We start from the raw sequence: 18,967 nt of genomic DNA on the forward strand, positions 1-18,967 counted from the left end.
CAAAAGACAGTTTTCTTCCTACGCAGCACAATAGTTTGTAGCTTCGTGAAAAGTACATTAATATCTTGTGACTTGGCTCTGAGGCACAGGTATTATTTTAATTCATTATTACTGTTGTTGCTTTTGTTGCAGCTAATATAAAAACTCTATAGAATTCTCCTCACCTCCTCCTGTGCCCAGAGCAACACATTTTGCTTTGGTACCAGAAGATGGAGCCACATGCTCACAGTTCTAAAGTGACTTTTTTTTTTTCCTGTTGTGACAGAAAAACCACCCGAGAAGCAGGCAGTGCCTAGAAACTGCTCCCTTACCTTACATGAACTTGCCTTTTTACTGCGTCTGTGTGAACTGCTAATCTGGTGCATGCCTTACCGTATGTCAGCTGCCTTTCTCAGATGTCTCCATAACAACTGAATTTCCCTTACTGCAAATATATTTTCTGAATTGCCTACCGTGTCAAAATGAAATCAGGAAACAGAACTAAACTAAAGCAGGCATTTCCAACTGCTACAATATCACACTTTTCATCTCCTTCATGAAAGGATATACGCTTAAAGGAAGTCGTACATGTCCCAAAACCTTCAGTGTAAGACACTCAACTTCTCTTATTGTTAACAAGGCCAAACAAATGCAGATAATGTTTTCCTGTGCCCTAAAGCTTAAAAGTATGTGCTCATATGAGAGAACAGGCTAGGTTTGTACTCTGCAAACCCTTCGGCAGTCACTTAGAGCAGGACACACATTTGATGTGACTGAGACATGCCTTTGCCAGCAGTACACTGCTGCCCAGTGTGACTAGTTGCCACAGGGTAGGGCATGGTTGGTTTTTCTCACTATGTTGAAGGCCAGTAAACCCCTGGTTCTGCTTCAAAACCTACTTGCCAAAAAAAAAAAACAAAAAAAAAAACAAAAAAAAAAAAAAAAAAAAAAAAAACAACACAAAAAACAAACCAACCCAGTGGCAGCTGCTGTACTACAGCTGCTCCCCCTCAGAGCACGCGACGGGCAGTTCCCACCTGCTGCCCTGCGGATACATCCAGGGTGCAGCAGTGGCAGGAGCATCTCTGACTCCCCGCAGCTCCACACTGAGAGGTGGTACAGCGAGTTTGCTAAACCTGCCCCTCAGCTGGCAGCGTATGCTTGTGCCACTGCATACAGCCACCTCCATGATACATTAAGATGAAAGGAGCCTTTGTAAAACGACATCCAAGAAGAGAAACCCTTCACTAAATGTATTAAAGCCTATTAGGGCTTTTCTTTGTTGGCTATTTGCTCCGTGTTAGCTGTATGCGCAGACTGTCTGAGAGAGAGATCAAAGCAAGATAATGGCATTCCTAATAAAGCCAGCAGAGATCTCTCAGGTAAAAATGTTTATTGTTGAAGAACACTGTCCGATCATTCCATGTCCTTTCCTGACCTGGCAATGTCCCAAGTTACCACAGAACTGCTTTAAATACACAGACTTAACTGTTCTTTTTGCCACTCTTTCAGACTGATCTCAGGCAGCAGAATCTCATACACTTCCTTAGTACAATACCAAAGCCTCTTTATAACAAATCCTCCACCACAACACTTCACATTTCTCTAATGGGATATTAAAAATGAAGTCAGCAAAGCATTCTAGCAAAGTGGCTCACCAAACAAAAAGACATTTATTTTTTACAAAATTTAAATACAGGACAAAGCATGCTGCCTCTGTAACCCTGAATGCTGCAACCTGCTATCAGCAGTAGATATTCACACATGGCTTCAGCTCCCACCAGCCCTTGGGGAGCCACCATTTGATGGGGAAAAAAAGAAGGGTGTATGTAACACCGGGTGGAGACCACAGCAGGTGGGATTGACACAAGTGTCATCCTCTACACAGAGCTTGTAGATACTACAAAAAGGCTTCACCATGTGGAAAAGCTAGAGTAACAGTATCTATTTTCAGATTTAATTTAAAAAATTGTACTTGCAAGTTTATGTCTCGCAATTACTTAAAGGCACCCTGAGTGACAAATCTGAAGAAAATGTCATATCAAACCTTTTTCTCCCACCATTTACTTCAGTACTGCAGCCAAAAGCCCAGTTACAGTTTTGGTTGCCAGGATTTCTGACCAGTGTCTATATCACCCTCTGTATGATTTTTTGATAATCACTTAAAAACCTGGATTTGCTTCCTTTGCCTGTAATATATGAACAGTACTCAAAGTCCTCAGGGGAGTGCTGCATTTGGGAATCACTTTGTGGCTAGAAAAGCAGTCTGTAAAGGCGTAAGAGAGCTGTGGGTTGGGAGGCTGCGGCAGGACAACCCCTCAACATCAATAAAAAGGACTTTCATATTCTTGCCATTTGCAATCTGGGTCCTTTGCAGAGCAGCCACAGCTGTAGCAGTGGTCCCACTCAAACTGCAGGAGGCGGAGACATCTCAGTCCTGCACCCAGTGGTCAGCTGTGCAGCAAAACCACCTAAGGTGCCTGTACCATGCATCTACCAGGTTTAATCCGCATTAGACTACAAAACCCACAAAGGACACCCGGGCAGGACTTGTGTAGCATGCTAGATGTATCCCAAATACATCACCTGCACTGTTTGTGCTCTCTCTACTCAGAGAAAGATGGAAGTCCCAGAAAGAAATACAGCATTCCTATTGTAGATCTGCACTGAAATGAGGGCAAGCTGAGGAAACCTCCAGGAGGAAGCAGAACAGGCCACACTCACACTGCTGATTGACTGCCGTGCCTGCAAGATGGACAAGACTTTGAAATCCTTTGTAAGGAGACCAAACATATCACTTAATAAAAACAAGGCATCCTACAATGAACCTCCCTTTCCCATATTTATTCCTCTCTAAACACAGCAGTGTACAGATTATAGGAAATGGTTTTACATTTAACTTCAACCCCAAGTGGTAAAGAAACGGATTGTATCTCACAATGTAAATTTGCATCTACCATCATTTAATGGATGTTTTATACATGCTATGTACTACTGTGTTTTTATGGAAAGGCAAAAAAATTACTTGGGAATTTGTTTTTAATTAAGCAATAAGGCTCAATGGAGTACTGCTATCATGCAATAAAACCACTCCTGGGGTGTTGTGAGGCATTTGGTCCAGATGAGTGCTTCAAATCACCCCCAGATTGTGATTAGATGATTACTCCCTGGAGTTAATATTAGATGGTTCTCTCTAGAGTTGTCTTACTGCTATTATAAAAAGTCTTCAACATGGGGAAACTAAGTAGCTTCTGTGCTTGAAGAAGATGAAGTTCGCAGTTTTGACTGTTGAGTGGCTGTCTGAGCTGTGTGGGTCCCATAGATCAATTCACCTATTTAGCATGCGTGAAAGATCATCTCAGTGCATTTCCTTGACCCAAACAGTTTTACAATTAAGTGGCTTGCTTTCTTCTAGGAGAGGGAAGGATATAAAGAGCAAACAATGCCAAAATAAAGCAATCCCAAGACAAGAAGCTGAGGAATTTGATTCTGAGATATGTATTACTGGCTTTATCTGTTTGTAGGGAATAATAAATCCTAATTGCTATTATGCTAATTGTATTAATGAAGGCTAATGCATGCAGTAGCAGTAAGAGATTCTCCCAAGTTGGGTGCATGAGGAGGTACACAGCCTGAGGCATTTGTGGGGGTTCCCAAGCTAATGAATTCAAACAGCTCAAATGGTACAGTGCCAAACTGTGGTGTCCTCCCCTGCCTCCCCTGATCCTCTTCAGGGTTGAGGTTAGAGAAGAAATAATCCATTCTAAGACACACACAAAAACAAACAAGCAAGCAACAAAAAAAAAAAAAAAACACAACAGAAAACAAGAAACAAAGCTTCCTGCATATTTCAGTATATCATTAAGAGAGAAATCTCAGGAAAACATTAACTCTTGCATGTTCTTCCACTCCCAAAAAAGCAGGATGGTGGCACATGTATATGGACAATTTTTGCACAGCTTGAGATTAAATACAGAGCAGAATCCTCAATTCCTCCTTCAGATGTCCCTCAACAGCCCACAACACACCTCTTATTACACAAAATCCCTCTGGTTTCTCAAGCAGGCAACAATTTTTACACTTCACAAATTAAGATGTGATCTTTCACACATCCTCTGCACCCTAGCCTGTACCACATCTCATACCCTACACAGCCCAGGCAGCAATGCACTCTGTAAAAGCCAACCAACCTCTTCCACCTGGTAAGAAATCCCCACAGCTTCTCCTTCAGCTCAGCAGCTCTCCATTTAAAGATCCAGCCTGCCAATGGATGGGAATCCCAGCCAAGCTGAGGCTTCCTCTCCTGGTTTCCAGGATGTCAGCAGAACACCTTGAAAAAAAACACTGCCTTTCTGTTTTCCCTTATATTTGAAGACCATGAAAGGAAACATGGATTTTCTTTTTTTTTTTTTTTTTTTTATTTTCCCCTTTCACAGAGCTCTCTGCAATATGCACTTGATGCATAAAACTTCCCCAGGCAATCACAGTAAATGCCTTCCTACAGAAAAGCCACTGGATGTGGGGCAAGGCCTGGGTCCCTTACAAAGGGATGATTTTTCTTTTCTGAGTGACACACACACTCATCCTGGGCAGCAGTTCCAAAGAAAAGAAACCAAAGGATATTCTTCACATAAATAGAAGCTATATCCATGGGCAAAGCAGGGCTTATGAATGAAACACTTTTAGATGTCTATGTCTAAACAGTCACAGGTGAACACATTTACATCTTTTTAAATTAACTGATGATTATCACACTCTTGTTCCTACGCTTTTTTCCCCCCCACTTAAATATTTGAAATGCCTAATCTACCTAAGTTTAATGTTTGAAATACCTAATTGTTCACCATGATTTATACTCTGAATATGAGATCACTGTTTAAATAGAATAGCAATGGTAGGAAGAGTTCAGATGAAGAACATGCACAGAATGATGTTATTCTGAAAGGAGCTGAGCCCAAAAGATGCTATACTCCCTTATAGCATGGTGCAAAATGCTTTCAGTAGCCTTTTTAGACATTTCTTTTTTCCACATGAATTTCATACTTTTTTTTTTTCCTCTAATATTACATTCTGCTCTGCACTGGATACCTGCACATTCTCACAGTTCTGACATTTCATACTCTGTTACCTCTTTCTCACCTCCCCCTTTCATATTTCAACTAGAACCTGCTCCCATTATCGGGGAACACTACTCAGAACTAGCTGTCTGGCAGTATGCCCAACCCACTGCTTGTTCATCAGTGTGTACTCACCTGTCCCCCTCCTCTGAAGAGAACAAACTTCTGAACTTTCCCCGTCATACGTCCCTGTACAGGGCAGCTCTTGGGTGCAACCTGGAAACTCAGGGCGACTGACCCACTTGATCAATCCACTCAGAAAATGAACATGAAGCTCATGCTGTTAAGGATGAAAGAAAGCATGGGTTAGTGACACAACCTGAAAAAATGGAGACTACGTAACCTGGATTTAAAAAAAAAAAAAAAAGCCTTTTCCACTGAAACAATACTACTCCTCCTTTGCTTGGATCCACTCACTTTTCAGCTACAAAATGCCCTTCAAACCAACAGCCACATTGGAGAAGCCACAGAGCTGCCATGGGACATGTGGCATTGGTGCTCTGGGAGGCACGGAAAGGGCCATCAGTGTGGGATGCTGAGGGTGTTTCTGCACTGCAAGGCACTTCCATGGGCCTGGCAGAAGCAGCTTCCCACTCACCACTGCACATGCCCAGCGCCAGAGGTCCAGCGAGCCCTCCTGATGTCCACCATGCTCCTGCACACTCTCCGCTTGACCCCACAGGCATAAATCAGTGGATTTCCTTTGCCCATGGTTTTCAGTTTCAGGTTTTACCATGTCTCCTGCTCACAGTATAATCTATCACGCAGAATGGTACACACAGATGACTTCAGATTAAGAACATTTCAGTGACAAAATACCCTGAGTATTTTACAGTTAAGAGGGGGGATATAAACGGAACTACATATTACATGCTGATCCAAAACAGAAATTAAAACTCTTGCCAAGCTTTACATCAGATCTTCTAACCACTTCTGTGATTACAGTTACAGACCACTGTGAAGAGAACAAGTTATTAAAACTGAAATTGGCTTAGCAGGGAAATCCCTAGAATTCTTCTCTCCCACTGCATGTTTCACCACTGCTATTTATCACTTAAAATTAAGAAGGAACAAGCAAAATACCTTATGGCTTCACAGCACAGAGATCCACAGTCAGCTGCCAAAGCTTAACACAAATACCAGCTCACAGCCTAAAGATAGCATGGGTTTGAAACCCTTCTCCTAGTGCTGACAACCACATGTGTCTTCTTTTACTGGGGAGAACACACCCTCTTCTTTCTTTTTCCTAGGACCCATCCAAGAGTAAATAATTATTACGTATTTATACACAGCATTTAGAGTTAGCATCTGCTGTTTACCTGCTTCATCACTATTTGCTGTTCAAGATTTCAGATTCAACTCTACCTAAAGGCCAAGCACAGCACTGCACATGTGATCAGCAGAACAGGGCTGAAGGTCTGAGCAGGGAAGGGCAAAGCACAGCAAACACAAAGGCTCTTGTGATGCAAAATTGCAACTTTAGAATCTGCAAGGCTGAGTGGGTTTGTGCTCCTTGCACACGACAGCTTTTGCAATTATCACTGAGAGTTCTGAGCTGGGACATGACCCTGCGGTGAGGCACATGGGGCCATGAGTCAGGAGCTCTGGGGGATGTTCCTCAGCCTCCCAAGTGATTCACTCTGAGCCAGAGCCTGTTGCTGCTGAAAACAATAGCAAATAACCCATTATTCCTACTTCAGCAATCACACTGCATATGACCATATGTAACTCTCCAAGTTTTTAGTTTTACTTCACTTAAGGAGGGTACAAAACCTCAAACAGTTCTTAGAATTTATGCTGCACTTCAAAATCCTTAAAGTGCTGCATACATGCAAAGTACAGTAAGGCCATTGTAAAAACAAAAGCACATTAATTGTGCATTGCCTCCTTATGCAAAAGGCAGAGGAGCAAGCAGGTTTCAAGGTTGATTTCAGGAATATATTCATAATTCTGACAATTATTTTGCAGCCAGGCTCCCAGGAACAACTCAGGAAGTGGCACCTTCCCACACATGGACCCAGAGAGGCTGTGAGGACACAACGACCCTTTGAAACAGGTTTGTCTGGAAGCCGTTCCAGCACATGTGGACAAGTGATACATGAGAAAATGATGTTCTGAAGTTTCAGTCTGAGTGGGGCTCCAATTTCCACACCGTCAGACTTGTAAGAACCTCATTTCTAAAGCACACGAGTGATGCTGGTAGTGCTTGAGACACAAATCAATCACGGCAATTCATACATTTCTAAAATAGGCTGATTAGTTGAATCTACCAGGAGCCAGACCACACAAACATTCATCCCTCCATGCACGCCGCAGTCTCACAGAGCATAGGACAGAGATTATTCATGCTTACAAGTAACCCTTATAAAGAACACACGTTGATTTATTCACTCATTAAGTAATAGCAGTATTCCAAGCTCAATTCAATAAAATTTCCATAGCTGAAACCTGTCTTGTCCGCTGATGAAATGCCCCATGTAGTCAATTAGTTAAAAACACAGTCTATCCTTTGATCGTGGTGAGTTTTTAACATCCCAAACTGAATCTCAATATTGAATTTTATTCAAAATAATTTTATAAAATGCGTTGGTTTTGTTTGTTTGTTTGTTTTTTTAACATGCACTAACCATACACTGAGCTCAAAATTGAACAGATGTTTTTGTTACTATTATAATCTAATCTTTTCCTGCAGGCTGTTGTAGTAATTTTGCCACTAGAAGATAATAAAAAGCCATTTTCTCCCCTGCAGAGCTTACCTTTGGCTGACTCAGCTGAGCAGCTGCAGCTTTCTTTACTTGCTTTGAAATTATTGCATCCCAGTTAAGGAAGATATTTCTGCTACTGAGAAACAAGTGGTTTTGGAGAAAATGCCAGAGGCAATAGATTGGATAATGCAACTGGAGCAAGGTAAAGAGACTTTAAAAAGACAGTAACTTGAGCTGTGGCTTCTTCAAGTGATCTCACAAATGTTTCAGTTTTACAGCCAGGGAAAAAATGAGCTGCTGAGCCTGCCTATCAAATAGCTTTTAAGGTTACTGGTCAAACTCTGAGTTTGTATCTCAATAAGGCATTAAAACAAGGATGTAGCAGCTTCCAAAACAACCACCCCATCGTCAGCTCTCAAATGCAACTGGTTAATACTGACTGAATGCCCAGCGCACACCTGGGGCTTCCCTTCCCTTGTGCACCTGCTGCCTGAACACACCTCCACTTCTGACCCAAGAGGAGGAAAGCAGAAAAAAACCTTCAAATGCCATGCTGTTTGGTTAACCCAGTGCTACGTTTGGCTGACACATAATGATCACTGCCCAGGTGACCTCACTTTGAAACAACAAGAAAAATAAATCAAAGTACTGCACCTCAATGATAAAGACTAAGATTAGGATAACATGCAAGCAATTTCAGAATAATTTTAGCACATAAGAAAACAAAACAAAACCCACACACAAAACAAACAAAAAACCTAACTAAACAAACAAAAAGACACTTTAAGAGTAATAATTTATGTCTGGTTAGATGTGAATTATCCGGGCAGCTAAGACAAATTCTGACATATTTAGTTCAGCACATTGTATATTTACACTTAGCTTTACGTAAGAAAGCACTTTGTTGAGAATTAATTTCTAGGCTGGGTAGATCTGCCCAGGCCTGGCAGATTGCTCACAAGGCAGCCAGGACAGAGATAGCTGGTGTCTGAGCTCAACACTGAATGGCTCTGTAGTGAGAAATGGTCTGCAAAGGCTCTGCCCCTCCTTCAACCGACAGACCACTCAGTCCTGCTTTCCCACAAGGACAGAAAAGGCTCCAAAGCCCTAGAAAAAAAATGAAAATCAGTGCTCAGCCCAGCAGGCTGCCCTGAGCAGCAAGCTCTCTTCTCTCAGGTTTTCAGAAGTCTGTTAACAACCCCACAGTCCTCTCTGTAACTCTCTCACACACCACCAGGGAGCCACGGACTGCAATTAGCTTAGTCCATGTCCACGCTCATCGGATCATCGGACACAAAGCATGAAGAAATAAAGTCTCGTGGAAACTCTTCTGACTGCCCAAGCACTTTAGTTCTGAAGCACACCACGAGCTTCCCAGCCCACATTATTACCAAAGAAAATAAAAACCTGGAAAAAAAAAAAAAAACACCACATTTCTAATACCTTGACAGCTCCATCAGTTCCCATTAAATATAGAAAAGCTATTACAGAAAGTGAGCAAGCACTTGAATTCTAGACCAGCACAGGCCTGGGTAGCCAGGGGTTGTTTCACAGCACCAAGGACGGACCAGAGCTCAGCTCACCCACATCTCCAGGCCGCCTGCGGCAGGTGCGGAGACACCCACGGGCTGTGCTCGCAGGCAGCAACACGCAGCCACCGAGGAGGCACAGCCACGGCAAAAGACCTCCTGGGGGTACCCCCGAGAGCACCAGCCCCTGCGCTGACCGGCCGTGAGCTACGGAGAAAATGCAGGAAAAGCTTAAAGGCGCCTGAAGGGCCGCACGCCCTGGGCCAGCCCGCGGACAAGTGCTGAAGGGCGCGGGCGCCCCGAGGCAGCCCCAGGGAGCGGCTCCGGCCCAAGGAGGGACTAACGGGGAACTGGCCCCTACCCAGGGAGCGACTAACGGGGAACTGGCCCGGGGAGCGACTACCAGACAGCAGCCCCGGCCCGCAGAGCGACCGGCACCTCCCGGCTCTGAAGCGAGGACCACAGCGGCTCGCGCCGGTTCCCGCCCTTCTACACGCAACCGCGCGCCCCGCCCCACGGCGGGGAGGCCCCGCTCACGCACCCCCAGGCGGCGTTTAGCCCCGCCCTTCGCCTCTTGCTCTGCTCCGCCATTGGCCGTCACCCAGCGAGGGGGCGTGGCCTCCCGCAGCGCTCGGAGCCCGAGCGGCACCCATTGGCCGTCGGGCGCGGGGGTGGGCGGGGCCGTGGGAGCGCAGGCCGGCCCAGCGGCGGAGCGGCCGGGGAGCGCTCGCCGGAGGCGGCCGGAGCGGTTCCGCGGAGGTACGGGACCGAGTGGGGCGGCGGGGGGACCCAGCGCAGCGGCCGGGCGGGCAGCTTGTGCGGAGGGGGAGAGTTTTGGAAGAGTTGAAGCTTCCCGCCGCCGGGCCGGTGCGGCGGGAGGGGAGCGGTCTGGCGGTTGCGCTCCGTTGCTCCGACCGCTGTAGGAGGGGCTGGGGGGGCAGTGCTCGCCGTGCTCGCCGTCGGGAGGACTCGGCCCTGCGGGGTTCGCCGTGCGCCCTGCCCGCCTGGGAGCTGTGCCCACCCGCAGGTTTCCCGTCACGCGTGTGTGGTGTCCCGCCCGCGGGGGACCCGCTCGGCAGCACCCTGGTCTGTGCGTGGCCCGAGCGCCGGGCTGAGAGGCGGTTTAGTTATTTTTTTTGGAAAGGACTCGAGTTGCCAAGTTTGACCATGTACCAAAAACACAGAAATTGATCCCGTTGGAGAGTTGTAAGAGGAATCCCCCACCTTTGGCCACACATGTGTTCTAAATGGCACATGGGCTTTAAGGCATCGGGAGTGATGGACAGTTCATCTCTTGCCTTGGTGATCACCCACCCTCACCAGCACTCCTGTGTGTGTCATCTGTCACAAGCCCTTGTCCAGCTAGAGCCTGTAATGAGTGACCTGGCAAAATGCTATGGCCTTAGTCCTATCACCTCCAGCTCCAAAACCCAAGAGTTCCTTATGGGGGTCTCTGGAGAGCGGCCGGTCACCAGGTTGACACTGAGCGGTGGAGCGGGGAGCTGCCCGTGGAGCGCTGCCTCGCTGCGCTGCTGAGCATGTGTGTGTGGACAGCGAGCAGGGCAGGGGGCATGAGGCTCTTCCTTGAGTTTCAGGTTTTCCTTCTCCCCACACAAAGCTGGATGCCTCTGAGCCTGGGTGGCAGGTACAAGAACCAACTGATGGGTTCTGTAGCATCACTCTGAGCCCCTCAAAAGCCACTGGTCAGCTGTCCCCTCATTCTGACCCTGCATGCCCTAAGTCCTGGGCATGCTGAGAAACAGCAGCAAGCAGCTCAGTAACTTGACTAGTCCAAATTCCACCGTGATTGGCAGCATTTCTCAATCAAAAGCCTGATATGGCAGTCATTCCACAAACCTACGTGTACTGAATCAGGTTCCTCATGAGCACAGCTAGAAGGGGGTTGCCTCAGCCTGAGCCCCTTGACCCCAGTGGCCCAGCGGCTACAGCATGCCAGGAAGGAGGGAGAGGCAAGCCGAAATCCCCTTGGGCAGGAAAAGGAGAGGAAGTAGGTTTTTCTTGCTCTAAATGCCTGCTCTGGCCAAAAAAATTGGCTGCATCCTGCTTACTGCGCTTGGTGAGGAATAGCTTATGCCAGCCCTAACTCTAGGAGAGGCTTCTCAGCTGAGCAAAGCAGAAAGAGGGAGTAAGGGAGAGCTGCGGAGAAATGAGGCTCGGGGGATTTTCTGCCAGCAGACCGCAGCAGTCAGATCTGCTGTCAGCGCACTAATACTCATGGACCATCCCTTGCCTGTGGTATGCATTAGGTATGCAACGAATACCAAGACTGTCAGTTCTGTTTGACAGCAGGAACCGAAGAATCAGGTAGAACTGCCCACTGCATTGCTGCACCTAAGCCTTAGATACATACAGACTTGAAAAACATACCCCAGACTCGCTGACCCAGGAGCTTAAGATGAAATGCTCTGCCTGGCATGCATCAACATGGCTGTTTATACACAAGTGAACAAGTGCTCATTGTTAAAAAATGTGGCTTGCTTACTTCTGGAGTGGAGTGCCAAATAGTATTTTTTTCCTTTGAGTATCAGTTGTATGCACTGAGTTACATATTCACTGCATAACATTTGATCACATGCAAAACCAACAGATTTTGACAAAAAAAAAAATCTCAAACTTTGCTATGCCAAAATCTCCTGTGAAAAGTAGCACATCAGTAAAGTGCATCTTCCCACCCTCATATCAACTCTGTTAGCTTCTGCTGCACATGGTGCATGTGCATAAACATCACTTGGTAATAAGCACTGTGACCCTGCTGACCTGACAGGACAAACTTGAACAAACAAGAAAAAAAAAAAAGATCAAATAGGTTGGAATCTATATCCTCATTTTTATACCTTATCACTATTGTTCCAAAGGGAGAGGCTCCCAGTAAAGGGGAATTTACCAGATTCACATAGAATTCCAAAGCCAAACCAAGTATTCTTTGCAGTGAGTCACAATATTAGCATGAAATGGGTTTGCATGTGATTACTCAAGCTAAGTGCTGTCTGGAACTTGGGGCAGGATTGATCTCACGTGTGGTGGGATGAAGCGAGTCACCCTCTGCAGACGGCTGTTTCTCCCCACTAACTGAAAAGGGAGCCTGTAGACAGATGCAGTTAGTTGTCCAAGTTGTCCAATGTGAATCCCACCCCTCTCATTTTTTCACTGCTTAGTGTGTGTTTGTGCTGTTCTCCAGGCATTTACGCCTGAGGGGAGAGAGATGGAAGAAAAACACTCTGCTTTTGCTTCCCTGGGAAAACTCCTTTGGGAAATACCCAGGGCTGGAGCAGCAGCTGACAGTCTTAGCATGGAAGATTTTCCCAGGACGGAGTTAGCTTCTCTTTGGTTAACTCCTGGCATTTTAAGTACATAACAAACCAGAAGGTAGAAGAATAAGGACATGCCCTGCAGGTGGAAGCATGATGTGTAATGAGATCTGGCTTTCATTTGTTTCACGTTGCAGGACTGTGTTGATATACCCTGTCCACCCTCTTCTCCCTTTGCTCCATGCAGCAAGTCCAAGAGCTTTCTGGTCCATATAGGGGCCCAAATCAATACAACAGCTAAAGCTGTCCCAGCAGCAGGGCTTGCACTCCTCTGAAAATGAGCTTATGTTTCCTGGCTCTTTGCAGGCATGGTCTTTATATCTGACAAAATGTTTTAATTTCCACTGGGATCGAGTACACAGAGACCCCTAGAAATAGGGTTGTCTCAAGTACCATACTCACTGGAGAGGTCGGACCATGCTTCTAAAATACATAAAATAAAAGTAAGTGACACAGGCTGAGAGCTGGGACTCCATAACCCAGAAACATGAGGAAGCGAGACTGCTGGGAGCAGGATTAACTGCTTGGTTTATCCCACTTGGTGTTGCTGGTGCCAGAAATTCTTGACAGTGTTTTCTTGCATTTGTGGCCTTTCCACACCAAACTTCCCAAGCTGTAATTTCAGTTTTTCTTTTTTTTCTTTATTATTTTGTGTGCGTATCTTGCTGTTTCACTTAAAAGCTCCTCATCCAAGGATTTGTTTGCAATGGACCTCAAGAGACCACATCCCAGGGTAGGGATAACTCCAGATATTCAAAGTCAGGGAGTTTAGTGTTCAGTTCTGGACTGTAGTTTGCCCAGCTTGTTTGTTCTTCAGACTGATTTGTGTATTTAAGAGGGAGAAAAAACACATTCTGCATTGTTGTAATATGGAATAGATTTGAATATATATCCTGCAGCAGAGCAGCTCCTTCAGTGTGCTGGTCCACTCCGGCTGACAGATCAAGGAAGAGAATGGAGCCTTTCTCCTCTCTTGAGGGCAAGTAATAAATCCTTTCACACAACTTCTGTGTGTCCATACTGAAACAGCAGGCTGGATGGGGCATCACTCCCGCCACTGCTTGTGTCATAACACCCCATCTAGCTGCAGCATGGCCCTGCTCAGAGCATTGCAGTTAATTGTAAATTCCCCTCTGCACTGGAGAACATGCACATGAGTGGCTGTGCTTGATGCTGTCCAACTCCGTCAAATCCATTCTGGTTCTTCAAGGCCCTGAAGATCCATGTCCTTCCAGAAGGAAACTGGAGGCCTTGGGAGACCCCGGAGAAGCCAGCTCTTCAGGAGCACTGGCCACACAACACTTCTCTATGAAAGCTAATTCTGCAGGGTAAGTCACTTCATTCAGGTCCCTGGGGCTAAAGCAATGCCTTAGCTTTGTGCTGGACATCCTAACCTGCTCTGTAGAAGAAAATCCTGGGAACTCAGAGGAGCTGACTGGTCTGTCTGCCATACAGCTCAGGTGAGAGGTAAATGGCACATTGCAGCCTGAAGTGGTGGTTCTGTGGTTTCCGTCTGGCATACCGAAAGGGCGATTTGAGGTGGAGGGTAAGGAAGAATGTAAATCAGCATTGTCCCAAATGCACAGGACCAGGTGTGTTGTCCTCCTCCTCTTCCCTTTTTCCTCCAGCCTCTATGGCTACCGGGACTCTGGCCAAGGAAGACGGGGACAGTGGTGGAGAGCAGCTCTGCAGCAGTGATTCTGTGAACCGCTAACCAGGGCGACACACGTCCCTGTGATCTCGCAGCCGCCTCGTGACGGCTGAGCTACCTCTCTGGAGGAGGAAATGACTCACGTTCCTGCGGCCGGCCGGCCTCAGGCAGCAGCTTTCAGTGCCGGAGGGGCTGTGTGCAATGAAAAATGGGACTTACAGCATAGAGCACTTTCCTTACGGCAGACTACCAACAGCAAACATCTGCTTTCGCTTCAGAGTCACCTTTATCTAGGTTTTTCTATTAAAACCAAACCAAAACAAAGCAAAAAACCGCAGGCTATCGAAACCCCAGATGGTATGAGAAGGAGGGTGCAGAGGTGTGGGAAGGGATGAGCTTGCTGCCTGCCACTTCCCCTTCAGCAGAGATCAGACAATTTGCACAATGATGTGTCTTGTAGCTGGAAGCACCGGCAGCCCCAGCGTAACTGGGGTAGTGGAGGAAGGGCTTGACTTGTGTGGGTTTATCCACATAGCGAGTGCTTTTTTCTTTTTCTTTTCCTCCCGTTTTTGTCACGCAGGGAGAACCAGGGGGAACAAGTGATACTGCACTGTTTGTTCCTGCCTCAGCTCCGGCCCAAAATGGTGTGGGGGGGTGTGTGTCTGTAACTAATCCTCAAGACAGCAGGTGTGCCGTCAGAAACGGGAGCCTTGCTCCCAAGGCCACAGATCTCATCCCTCAGCCCTCATCCGGCCCAGCATCACTTAGCTCTCAGCATCAACAGGGATAGAAAGGGGGGATCCTGGTACCCTTCAGCTGTCACGGTACGGTAGTCCCTGAGCACGTACTTCTACTTGGAGAAGAGCAGGTTCAGAGCAACTGGCCTCCTTTACTATGGGCACACAGTTATACTGGGAAAAACCACAGCTATAATGGAAGAGCTGGCTCTGCCTTCAAGGGCTTCCATTGCTGCAAAATGAACTCTCACAGTATAGACTGTTGCAAAGTGGGGTCAGAAAGTTTGAAGATTTAATTTAGAAAGGTAATGAACTAAAGTGAGGAGTGGTAAGGGGATTACTCCTAACCTTGGGTTGCATTGGGAGCGTCTCACCTGTGCATACATTTGCTACTCAGCCTCACCCCGGTACAGATGTTTGCAGCTTCACCACTTCCCTCTTTATTTTCCTCTCCTCAGAGCGAGCTGGAGATGGTGGACCATCTTGCAAACACTGAGATCAACAGCCAGCGCATTGCTGCTGTGGAAAACTGCTTTGGGGCTTCCGGGCAGCCCTTAGCTGTGCCAGGACGGGTCCTTCTAGGAGAAGGGATTTTAACCAAAGAATGCCGCAAGAAACCAAAGCCTCGCATTTTCTTCCTTTTCAACGACATCCTCGTTTATGGCAGCATAGTCATCAACAAAAGGAAGTACAATTCCCAGCACATCATTCCCCTTGAAGATGTCACTTTGGAGACGCTGCCAGACACCTTGCAGATGAAGAACCGCTGGATGATTAAAACCTCCAAGAAGTCCTTTGTGGTTTCCGCGGCCTCCCTCACGGAGAGGAAGGAGTGGATCAGCCATCTGGAGGAGTGCATCAGGCACCTGCTGACAAAGACGGGCCGGCAGCCCTCCACGGAGCACGCGGCCCCCTGGATCCCCGACAAGGCGACGGACATCTGCATGCGCTGCACGCAGACCAAGTTCTCCACGCTCACCCGCAGGCACCACTGCCGCAAGTGCGGCTTTGTCGTCTGCGCAGACTGCTCCAGGCAGAGGTTCCTGATGCCCCGGCTGTCCCCCAAGCCCCTGAGGGTCTGCAACCTGTGCTACAGGCAGCTGCTGGCGGAAAAAAAGAAGGAGGCGGAGGCAGATCACAGGCAGCCGGAGCCGATCGGCTCTGCCATCCCAGCCTACGAACCCTCCAGTGGTGATGACAGCGACAAGTCTGACGACGACAAAGCTGAGCAGTGGCCAGCAGACACAGAGTTTTATACCTCAGAAGTATCCTGGTCATCTTTCCATAGCTGACCTTCTTGGGAGCTGGTGGCATTTAGACATCAGGAAGCCAACTTCTGGCCTCCAATGTGTGTCCTTCTTGATGTTTTCTCTGGAGGCCATGCCTGGGAAGGTGGATCTTGGCCCCTGTGCCTGTGGTGTCTGTGTGGGGAGCAGAGATGGGGTTACCCCTCTTAGAACGTGTCTCATACAACACAAGCACAGAGAACAACAGCTCGGTGAAGAGCAGGGACTGCAGCAGAGACCTGTGAATCAGCCTTGGCCAAATGAACTCACCCTTCAGTGCCTTAGTCTTCCTGTCTGCAAAAACAGAACAATACTAACTTCTTTTCTCAAATTATCTTTGAGATTGGCTCTTGGGAGAAAAAGGAGCAAGAAATCCTGGACTTAAACACACTTACCTGCTAGTGGTGTGTTCCTCTGCCGCAGTGAGGGGCACACTGGATGGCATTTCCATGAGCAGTGCATCTACATCAGAAATTCTCATTGCAAGCCTGCCAGCCTGAGGGGTAGCCTCTCATCCCCACCTGGTAAGGTCTGCACAGGCTTCCATGTCTGCACCCGAGTCTCTCGGCTTCCTAAGCACTAAGGAAATGGTGCTTCGATTGCAGGGACTTCATATGAGGTTTGGTGTGAGCAGCCTCAGCAAAGTGCTGAGCATCCAGCTCTCTTGCATGGAAGAAAGCCATGTTGGTGGTACTGGGTCAGGAGGGAGGAAAGAGAGGGGAAAGGGACAGGTACAATTAGACAGAGGAGTGAAATAAGGAAGGAGAGGCTTAACCACAGTTGACTCAACTAACTGCAGAGCTCCAGATCTCAAACCCAGGCAGTTCTGACAGACTACCAGCAATGTGATGAACTCAAGCCTATCAGGTAAAAGGATAGCCCAGGGAGGACTTGTTAAAAGTGTTTAAAAATCTAGGAAAATGCCCCAGATTGAGATCCTATGAAGCACAGCACTTCCACTTCCCTCCCGAGCAGGAGCCCAAGACATTGAATGTTCATTTGTGGGCTCACCTCACATCTATCAGTCTCATGAGTCCAAAGTTAAGGTCATTTATATATTTCCAGGATTGGAGCCTGAGACTTTACAGTTAACTCAAGATCAACTTTAAAGTTCAAATTAAGTTAGAAATAAACTGCATCTATTCAAGTATTCTGTCATAATATAGTGTGGGAGTAAATACATCGAAAATCAGACAACAGCAATTGTTTTGCAGCAGACACTTCTACAAGCTCCGTTATTACTTTTAGTGTATTTTTGTATTATGTATTTTATGCTCTGGAAAAGGAACATGGCTGAGAGTACACAGGCTGCTTCCTTACCATGACCTGTTCCAAACAGTGAATTGCCTGCCAGACTTAGGGTTTTTTAAATTTCAATTCAAAGTAATCGTTCTTACTGCCTTTTGTAAACTGCCACTGTTCCGATGAGTTTGTATCACTTGACTGTGTGTGAATAAAGATACGGCCAACAGGAAGAAGCCAAGAAAATACAACAATAAGGCATCTTGTTATTTAACGAGAGCCTTGATCAAGAGCTGGGATGTGTGCTCTGGTTCAGGCCCAGCCAGCCAGCACGAGTTCTGAATCCTCAGCTGTGGGGTGAATGCTCTGTGTTTCTCTTTGCTGCTTAAAGGTAAGCGTGAGTAAAAACATTGCCCAGTCTGATGCTGCCTTTCTATTTATACCATGTTATCACCCAACCGGGTTTTCCCAAGTGTTTTGCAATCCCCTGCAGTAGTCTGTATCAATCAAAACAGTATTTTTCTGGTGGGGGCACAGCTTAGAGTAGGTCAACAAACGTTATGATCTAAGCAGATGGTTCTGGGTTTTAAAGCAATAAGTGCACAGAGTTCTGTTTTTCCATCCCTCTCCAAGCTTAGTTCATAACTCTGCGCAGCGGCGATTGTTTTTATAATGCCTCCCTCCCAGCGGAAGGGTGTACATGCTATGCAAACAGAAAATGACCTTAAAAATAAACAGCCGTTAGAACGGTTCACAAGCCAAAAATAGCCCAGCTGCTAAACCCACATCCATAGCTGACATTCCAGTTCCCTGCTCCGGAGGCAAAGCTCCCATTTTCTTCCTAGTAACTGGCTCCAGAAATGTATTCCAGTTTTGAACCTACTAAACTACTCCTTAATTCTCTTGGAGATCAGCTTTTCTTTATCTTATGTGTCTAAAGGTCCTGCTATTATCAGCCCCCAAAGAACTATGAACTGTTTTTATCCACTAATGAAGGACAGGCACGCCTCTAACAAATGTCTTCTTGTTGAGAGAGTTTTTCTTAATCACAGCAGGAAAAAAAAAAAAAAAAAAACAAAAACCAAAAAACAAAACACCACACAAAACGCAGACAAACAAATTCCACCGAAACCAACCCAGGTTCTTTTTTCTGTCTGTACTGTGGTTGATGGCCTCTCTAAAAACACACATACCCGCATACCTTCCAGCAATGGGTACGTCCCTGTTCCTTACAGGAGGTGGGTATGGAGAAGAGTCAGAGTGGAAAAGCCATGACACTCTTGTGAATAATGGAGAATAAGGGGGAGTTCACATCACATACACATGCTGCTGTTTTGAAACGTGGTGTTTTGGATTCGAGGAGGTGCACATGAGCATTTGCACTTCCAGAGG

The 18,967-nt window shown here is 46.6% G+C and overlaps 1 protein-coding gene and 1 long non-coding RNA gene across 5 annotated transcripts in view; one reads left to right on the top strand and one right to left on the bottom strand.

Moving 5' to 3' along the window:
* LOC309444473 overlaps positions 1–9,472 on the bottom strand; it is a 35,846-nt gene extending 26,374 nt beyond the window's left edge. For 3 of the 4 annotated variants that reach the window (XR_014185044.1, XR_014185045.1, XR_014185046.1), the window contains exons 1-2: positions 9,307–9,472; positions 5,232–5,376 (exon numbers count right to left, since the gene is read on the bottom strand). This is a non-coding gene — a long non-coding RNA (uncharacterized lncRNA). Of the gene's footprint in view, positions 1–5,231; positions 5,377–7,852; positions 8,395–9,306 lie in introns of those variants that run through there. The other variant, XR_014185047.1, reaches the window with a different exon arrangement.
* A 532-nt stretch (positions 9,473–10,004) lies between these two features.
* On the top strand, positions 10,005–17,995 carry PLEKHF1 (pleckstrin homology and FYVE domain containing 1). Its single transcript, XM_082062659.1, has 2 exons — positions 10,005–10,089; positions 15,506–17,995. Exon 2 carries the CDS (start codon positions 15,518–15,520, stop codon positions 16,337–16,339), a length of 822 nt encoding a protein of 273 aa, XP_081918785.1. The 5' UTR covers positions 10,005–10,089; positions 15,506–15,517; the 3' UTR covers positions 16,340–17,995.
* Positions 17,996–18,967: the final 972 nt, after the last annotated feature.

Source organism: Streptopelia decaocto (assembly GCF_964273445.1).
Source record: "Streptopelia decaocto genome assembly, chromosome: 11".
In the NCBI taxonomy this organism is placed as follows: Eukaryota; Metazoa; Chordata; class Aves; order Columbiformes; family Columbidae; genus Streptopelia; species Streptopelia decaocto.